At 35.1% G+C, this 8,585-nt stretch overlaps 1 protein-coding gene across 1 annotated transcript in view; it reads left to right on the forward strand.

Annotated features, from left to right (window-relative positions):
* ATL1 (atlastin GTPase 1) overlaps window positions 1-8,261 on the forward strand; it is a 70,949-nt gene extending 62,688 nt beyond the window's left edge. The window contains exons 10-14 of the mRNA XM_003987628.6: window positions 915-971; window positions 2,044-2,115; window positions 3,435-3,866; window positions 5,069-5,083; window positions 7,386-8,261. Of these exons, the coding sequence (XP_003987677.1) occupies window positions 915-971; window positions 2,044-2,115; window positions 3,435-3,866; window positions 5,069-5,083; window positions 7,386-7,496 (687 nt within the window). The 3' untranslated portion in view covers window positions 7,497-8,261. The remainder of the gene's footprint in view (window positions 1-914; window positions 972-2,043; window positions 2,116-3,434; window positions 3,867-5,068; window positions 5,084-7,385) is intronic.
* The last annotated feature ends 324 nt before the right edge of the window (window positions 8,262-8,585 follow it).

Consider the following 8,585-nt stretch of genomic DNA (forward strand, 5'->3'; position numbering starts at 1 on the left):
ACTCTTAGTGTTAACTTTATCTTGAGAGAAATATATTTTGAAATATAAATATGAGAGTTGGTAAAGTCTGTTTTTTGTGGGGGGAGGAGGTGTTTCTCGAGGTCCATAACATGTAGTCCTCAGTCATGACCTATGCTGAATTTTACCTTCATTCTGAAGATTCTTCCGAAGGGGCTATCCTTTACCTTTCTACTAGAGAAAATTCCTCCACATTTCCTGTCTCTGCACCACGGGCCGATGTAAAGTGGAATAACTTTAAATTTGTGTTTATTTTTTAGCTCAGGTAGCACCGAATACTACACTTTTTTTTTTTTTTTAACCAACCACATACTTATTGGGGAATTTCAGTAATCAATCTCATTTGTGGAGTGATGCTCCAAGGACTAAACTATTTTTAAAATTCACATTTTTGTCATTAAAAATACTTCACATATCTCCTGTGTGATTATTTACCTTCATCACTCTTAGCAATTAACGAGATGTTATTTATCTATCTAAAATTTGAATTCTTATTGTGCATAACACTATGGAAGAGCTTAGAAGTTAGTAGGAGGTTAAGGACCCTTACAGAAATCAGATATTCCATAAAGCTGACGACGGCAGCAGGTACAAATTCCTGTGAGTAAATGAAAAAGAAAGGTTACTCCTAGAAGAGGGATCTGAGAAGGTTTTAGAGAAGGGGGCAGTGACTTAAGTCTTTAAGAAGGGTAGGATTGGCCAAGTAGAGTTGGATGAAAGGGCCACTTCAGGAAAAGGGAACAGGGACTAAGAAAGGGGGAATTAACACATGAGAAAGATAATAGTTCCCCAAACTGTCAAGACTTTAGACCTTCGAGTACAATTTCACAGAGTTTGAGAAATAGTGAATGGAATTACTTGAACATGAGTCTCTCTTTTTCTTTTCATTTTTTTAGGCTTATATAAAGATCTATCAAGGTGAAGAATTACCACATCCCAAATCCATGTTACAGGTATTTATTCATCAAGAGGCGTGACATTTTTAAAAATACTTGTTACTAAAGCTAAGCTTTCCTTAGCTTTAGGCTATGCTAAGCTAAAGATAAGCTCCAATCCAGCTGTCCGTAATTGCCAAATAAACATGGTGGAATGATTTATTGGAAGGTTATTTTTCTGTTAACTACTGTTTGTGTGTTCAGCTAAACAGTATTGTATACACATAGAGGAGCTTCACTTGTGCTGACTATACAAACACTTTTTTTTTGTTGTTTATTTATTTTGAGAGAGACAGACTGCAAGTTGGGGTGGGGGTGGGCAGAGAGAGGGGGAGAGAGGAATCCCAACAGGCTCCACACTGCCAGCACAGAGCCCAGAGGGGCTCAAACTCATGAAACTGTGAGATCATGACCTGAGCCGAAACCAAGAGTCAGATGCTTAACTGACTGAGCCACCCAGGCACCCCAACATACACTTTAGACCAAAGAGTTCTCATTCTCTTTGTACAAAATTAGTTTGGAAAATAGACTCATACTGTGGTTTAGATTCACACATGTTAACAAGTAGAAAAGCAGGTCCAGGTTTTTAAACAAGTGGTCTCTATAAATAAACATTTAAGGAAGGAGAAATTAGCTTTTTCTTTATTAAAAAAAAATAAGTTGTTAATAGTTCCTTTTTGTCAGTGATCCATTGTTCTATCAGTATCAATCTTTAAACTTAAGACATATTTATATATATATTAGTACAGATAAAATGCACTGTATATTATTTCCCTTGTGTTTGGGTTTATAAATTTCCCCCCCACATTTGATGAGAGGGTTAAAAATATTTTTTAAGAAGAAAATTCTTCCAAATGAAAATTCAGTTTTAGAACTGTGACTTACTGAGTAAATTTCTGTGTTTTATGTATTTTGAAATTTTAATTTTACCGGTTTTTAAAAATGTAGTGGAAATACTTCAATACTTTCAAATTATCTCATGACCTTGTGTTCTTGTACATTTCTTGCACATGATACTCAGAAATGAGAATTGCCTGTGAGAGTTTAATATGAATTCCATTTTACATCATATTTTGTACTTTGTCCAAAGGCCACAGCAGAAGCTAACAATTTAGCGGCCGTAGCAACTGCCAAGGATACATACAACAAAAAGATGGAAGAGGTAAGAATTAAATAATATTTTAAATTATGTTTTAAGTAAAATCAGTATTTCTTCCATGAGATCATTCTTTTTTTTTTTCTTCCAAGTTATACTGTCTACAAAGAAGTGGTTTTAACTTCTGCTTTCTCAGCCTATGTTTATCACATTTCTATTTATTATATTCCTAAAGTATTTTTTAGGAAAGGAACACTATGTAGGCATAGTGTTAAAACACTTTTTACAAAACATAGTGTTAAAACATATTTTAGATGTGTTCTCTCTATATTAGAGACACTTTTCTTATTCTTTTTTTTTTTTTTTTTTGGCCATTTCTTCCCACTATTTATAAGTTCTAGTGACTAATATAATGTGCTACCATCTCCACTACACTTCCCTTCTTGCAACAATTCTAGTATTTCTATCTTAACTATAAAAACCTGTTAGGAAAAAAAGAAATTAAGCCTCAAGGGCCAATATTTCTACATACTATATTTCCTCTTTTTAACATTCCGAATTTGGGTGCATCGAATAATTACTGTATATACCTACTAATTGGATAGGTTTTTTCCCTCTGAAAATGTTCTATGATAAAGATTACATCCAAAGTAGCTGGAGTCTTAAGAGTCAAGAGAAATACAGTATATGGAATAGTGTTCACACCATACCTAAACGGTACTTAGAGTATGTACTTGGTATGCTTTATGTAGTTAAATCTCAAAAAACCAAAGTGAAAGGTATGGGTGACTGAGATTTCCCTTGTAACTTTTGAAAAAACTGCAAATGTGGTCCAAGAACATTTAATATGCTTTCATTTGGTCTCTTGAAGAAAATACTGAAAGGGCTCCATTCAAACAGAATCAGTAAAACTGCCAAAGAACATGTTTTTCATAATTTTACTTTAGAGTTTTATAGCACTACTCATTGTTTTAAGCTAAACCTCATTGGTTAAAAATACTTCAGTGTAGTTAGAATAAATTTCCTAGAAGAACTTGTATATAAGTAGTTTATTTGAATTTGGATTCATTCTGTGAATGAACTCAGTTTGCAATTCACTTTGTATCATGCGTTTTCATCTTGAGGAACTTGGATTAAGTCTTGGATATTCTTTCCCAGGTGAAAAAGAGAATAAAAATTAAGAATGGCTTTATATAAGTCACCTATAAAGTACCGGTCCCACTTACAGTGATGCCTGATAATGGAGGGTGCAAATGAGGGTTGACAAAACATAAAAGTAGACTCCTTCCGTGTTCTAACAAATTCACCTAGCTAAGTGGAAGATTTTGACACAGTTGTGAATTTTACTCTGCATTGCATAAATGGCACTTCTCTATCTGATACAGATTTGTGGTGGCGACAAACCATTTCTGGCACCTAATGACCTACAGACCAAACATTTGGAGCTTAAGGAAGAATCTGTGAAGCTATTCCGAGGGGTGAAGAAGATGGGTGGGGAGGAATTTAGCCGGCGTTACCTGCAACAGCTGGAGAGTGAAATAGATGAACTTTACATCCAGTATATCAAGCACAATGATAGCAAAAATATCTTCCATGCAGCTCGTACCCCAGCCACACTGTTTGTCGTCATCTTTATCACTTACGTGATTGCTGGTGTGACTGGATTCATTGGCTTGGACATCATAGCTAGCCTATGCAATATGATAATGGGACTGACTCTTATCACCCTGTGTACCTGGGCATACATCCGGTACTCTGGAGAATACCGAGAGTTGGGGGCTGTAATAGACCAGGTGGCTGCAGCCTTGTGGGACCAGGTAGGAATACATTTCATCCTTTTCAACTAATTTCGGCACACTTTTGAATGCCATCTGTTTACCAGACACAATGTAAGATGTTGGAAATAAACAGGTGAAAATGACTTGGGCCCCAGTCTTCGTGGGCTTTAAAATCGGTCAGGATGGCCAGATACAAACTGTAATACAATATGTGAAGTCCCACACAACTGTTTCCCAGTTAGCATTTCAGTATTTTCAAATATCCGTGGATTAGGCAGTGGTTTTTTACTTTTTGTCCTAAAAGTTAAAGATGTTAAGCACAGCTGAATTTTTTTGAGCTGCTTGTTATTTATGTGTTAAGATTACTTCATACTTAAAACCCATCATTTGGCTAGAGTTGGCTTGGTTAGGGGTGTATGTGAACCACTATCCTAAGTTGTTGTATCACTGTCTCTTTTAGTATAATCTCCTGAAAGCAAGATCTGATTGCTTTAGGTTGTCTCTATTTGAGCTAGACATTTGTACCGGGCCACAGGAGTCCAGGTCAAACTCTGGATCACCTGCTGATCGGTTGGTTGTCCTTTATGTTTCAATTAACCATAACCTAGAGAGTCAGGGTCACTGTGGCCTATTGTTCAAATAACTGATTATGGGTAGGGAAGACAATAATAAACACACCTAGAATAATAATGAACTCACTCTGTCATCCTGGAAGGGTCTTCAGTACCTCATGAAAATTTAGGGGCATTTAGTGAAGCTAAAATAGAGATTCTTCATAGAATTCTGGAGTTAAGACTTTTGAACATTTATGTTCTGCAGGTAGTAATAGCTACAATTATTCCAGCATTTATACTTACATACACTCTTTAGAATTGTAACTAATGAATTTACCATGTGCCTTTGAAGAATCTAGCTAAAATAAACTAATGGTTGCACTGTGGGTAAAGAATGAATGGATCCTCTGACACGGTCTCAAATAGCTCCTCAACCTCAGAAGAGTGAAGAGGGGCTATTTGAGGTCAATTCCAAGGACCTCCTAGAATATGATGCTGAGCCCTATGAGGAATATAGAATTGGGTTCGTCAAAAAATTCAGATAAAATATATAATCTGAACTAAAAATATTTGCAGGAGTATTCTTAAATGCTCATAAATATTGTAAAGAGTTGAATTATCATAATGCTATTAATGAAGCAGGATATATACTTTTCTTTTTTCCCTTTTAAACTGCCTTTGCCACAGGGAAGTACAAATGAGGTAAGTTGAATTTTTTTAATTAAGAGCTATATATTTATAAAAATTACTATGTTCTTATTTTGTAAACTAGCCATTAATGGATATCTCAATATAGATTAGAAAATCTCTGGTGACAACTGCTGTGTTCTAAGATTCACAATTTTAACTATGAATTTTTAACATGGTTTTAAATAATCTATTCCAGACATGTGATTTGATCAGGAATATCATGTGTTGTTTTGTTTCCTGAATGTGTAGAAAATTTTGAAAGAATTTTTTAAATGTTTATTAGAGAGAGAGCATGTGCACACACAGACATGTGAGGGAGTGAAGGAGGGGTAGAGAGAGAGGGAGAGAGAATCCTAAGCAGGCTCCATGCTGTCAGCACGGAGCCTGATACCACGGGGCTGGCTCTCATGAACTGTGAGATCATGACCTGAACTGAAATCAAGGATTGGGTGCTCAACCAACTGAACCGCCCAGGTGCCCCCCCAAATCTCCGAATTCTGCAGTTACAACATTGTGTATTTTGTTGTCCTGGGAGTGCAACAAAATACAGTTACAAATCTTGAGGAAACTTAATTAGTAGAGAGTATTTAAATGGAACTACAACCTTTAGAAGTTGTTTTTAATTTTGGCTTTTGAGTGACCGTTACCTTTACCACTGTAAGCAGGTTCCGGGCCAGTGTGCAGTGTAACTTTCTTAGCATACCTCAGACAGGACCTGTAAGTTGTTCATATCTCCTGCACATGGGCAAAACTCTGTGTCTGAGGAAAGAATCTGAGCTTGCAGGAAGGAATCATTTGTTACATAAGAAAAACGATCTCTGTGGAGTTATTCTGGTCATTATCTTCAGAAAGCAAAACTGATCTTAACGAGAGATAGCACATAATTCTTTCCTCAGTTTCTGCTGTTACATGTAACTGAAGTATGTCCTCTAATTAATATCAATGACACATTTAATACAGGTCAATAAAGAATCATTTTATATAAAATTCAGTAAAACAAATTCATTAAAAAATAAAAGCAATCTAAGCTTTTAAGAGAACAGGGATTCAATTTAATGTTAGAATCTGATAGATCTAGGGGCAACACCATTTATGCATTTATACCCATATGCATTCATAAAACTGATGATGGTATTACTTAGACTTAAGAAAACAGCCATAGAAACTTCAAAAAGATAAAAAAAAATAATAATAATAATGGAATTTCCTGGGCATTGGTTACTATTTAGAGGATATCAAGCTTTTACCCAGCTTTTAAAAATATTCAGACTCAAGGGTTGCCTGGGTGGCTCATTCGGTTAAGCGTCCAACTTCGGCTCAGGTCATGATCTCACCGGTTTGTAGGTTTGAGCCCCGTGTTGGGCTCTGTGCTGACAGCTCAGAGCCTGGAGCCTGCTTCAGATTCTGTCTCTCTCTCTCTCTCCCCCCTCCTCACCCTCTCTCTCAAAAAGAAATGAATATTAAAAATACGTATTAAAAATATTCAGATTCTTTACAGACCAGAATTACATCAGTAAGTTGATTTTAACTGGGTGTTCAATATGTGAAAGTGCGAGGGGGGAATGAATCTTAGACATTTGCTGAGGGGGAAAAAGGACAAAAATATTTATGGACACTTATGTAAAGCAGTATGTAAAAATTCCTATGATTCAAACACTGTTGACACAAAGAACAATCACAGTTTTAATGAGCAAAGGCTTTCTGAGGTAATGCTTCTGAAAAACGTTTTGTAAGATATAAACCAAGTAAGGGAAACAAGGCAAAAGAGCATGTTTAACTGAAGGATCCCAGTGGCAAGGGGAGGGCAACATGTGCTTATTTACAAGACCGTATCAGGAAATAATGGAAAATAAAAATGGCCCCATTCTGAAAAACCTGTAAGGAAGCCCAGAGAGCAAGTGACCTACCTGTGTATAATAAAGCATCTATTGGCAGTCAGAGGTTATGAGCTCCTCTAATTCCTCCAAAACCGATAATATGCACAATATGAGTTCCCAACACATTCCTCAACTGGAGCACAGTGTTTAGGAAGCTCTGCTCCAAAAGGTGTGCAAGGTAAAAGGAAATGCAGTCTGAGAATAAAACATTTACCACAAAGATCAATCCACAAAAGCAAAAACGCATACACAGTGGAGAGGTGAAGATACTTTTGAGTTCTAAGATTATTAGTTATGAATTTATATCTTATATAGATTAAAGATCTAAAGATTCCACATTTAGCATGCTAAATTTTATATAGTACCATAAACTAATTACACTAAAAAGGAAAAATTTTATATCTCTGTGTTTATACTCTTGATTCTTATATTTCTAGGCTTTATACAAGCTTTACAGTGCAGCAGCAACCCACAGACATCTGTATCATCAAGCTTTTCCTGCGCCAAAGTCAGAATCTACTGAACAATCAGAAAAGAAGAAAATTTAATCTAAATTTTTAGAAATACAGGTGCATGACCAACTGTCAGTTAAATACTCAGTTTTCTGTCTCCATGCAAACATTCAAAGTGCTTCTATCAGGACAGAGTAAAATACCGAGCTCCTCTGAAAACTTCGAAATGGTTTAGTTCTTTTACTTCAGTGTTTAATAAGCAGATGTATGTATGCATGGTTATATCACTTTGTTAACATGTACAGTTTCCTGATTTTGTCTTCAAATATGCTGTTATAATTTCAAGTATTTGTCTATTTATGATGACAGTACATGTGTTCTGCTTGAATTTACTAAATTCTACTACTGGGTTATAATTAAACCATGTAGTAATATTACTCCATGTTTGGATATGCTCATTTAATTTCCACAGAAGAATTTAAAACTTACTTCCCATAGTCATCCATTTAATCATAGCATCATAACTCAGCAGGCTCATAACTCAGCAGGCTTGATTCAATCTATGTCATCTTCTATATACCATGAGCTTTTATTTTTAAAGACATTTCAGAGAGCTTTTCAGTTGCTTTATCAATAACTAAATACTGCTTCTTTTATATTATGATTTCACATAGAATATAAACTTCTGGATCAAAATGCACAAAAAAATCAATTTGTATATGTACTTGAGTTTCACTGCATTGTATATTTTTTCATTTGGTACACAAAGAAATGTATTCTTCATAGGTTTATTCTTTTAACATGTGAACTATTATTAAAGTTTACTCTGGTTCCTAAGATTAAAAACAAATGCTTACTCAATTTGGAAATGTTTGGGAGGTATTAATATAGAATGTTAAAAGTTTAGCTCTCTTTTAAAAATTAAAATGCATTTTTCTTCAGTGTTGACACCATTGCAAACACACATTTCCACTTTAATCCACTAATCCCTTTTAAGGTAACTTTCAGTTCTTTTAAACCAGCGATTCTATAATCTGGGAGCTCTAAAACAGTAATTTCTAACTTTCTTAGAAATGGTTAAGTTTAATTAAATAATTAAATAGTCAGACAAAGTAAGTAGTAACAGGAAAGAATAATGAAGATAGAAGACTGTGTGAGAGTTCATAAGATATTTGAAAAGTTTGA

Source organism: Felis catus, chromosome B3 (assembly GCF_018350175.1).
Source record: "Felis catus isolate Fca126 chromosome B3, F.catus_Fca126_mat1.0, whole genome shotgun sequence".
NCBI lineage: Eukaryota > Metazoa > Chordata > Mammalia > Carnivora > Felidae > Felis > Felis catus.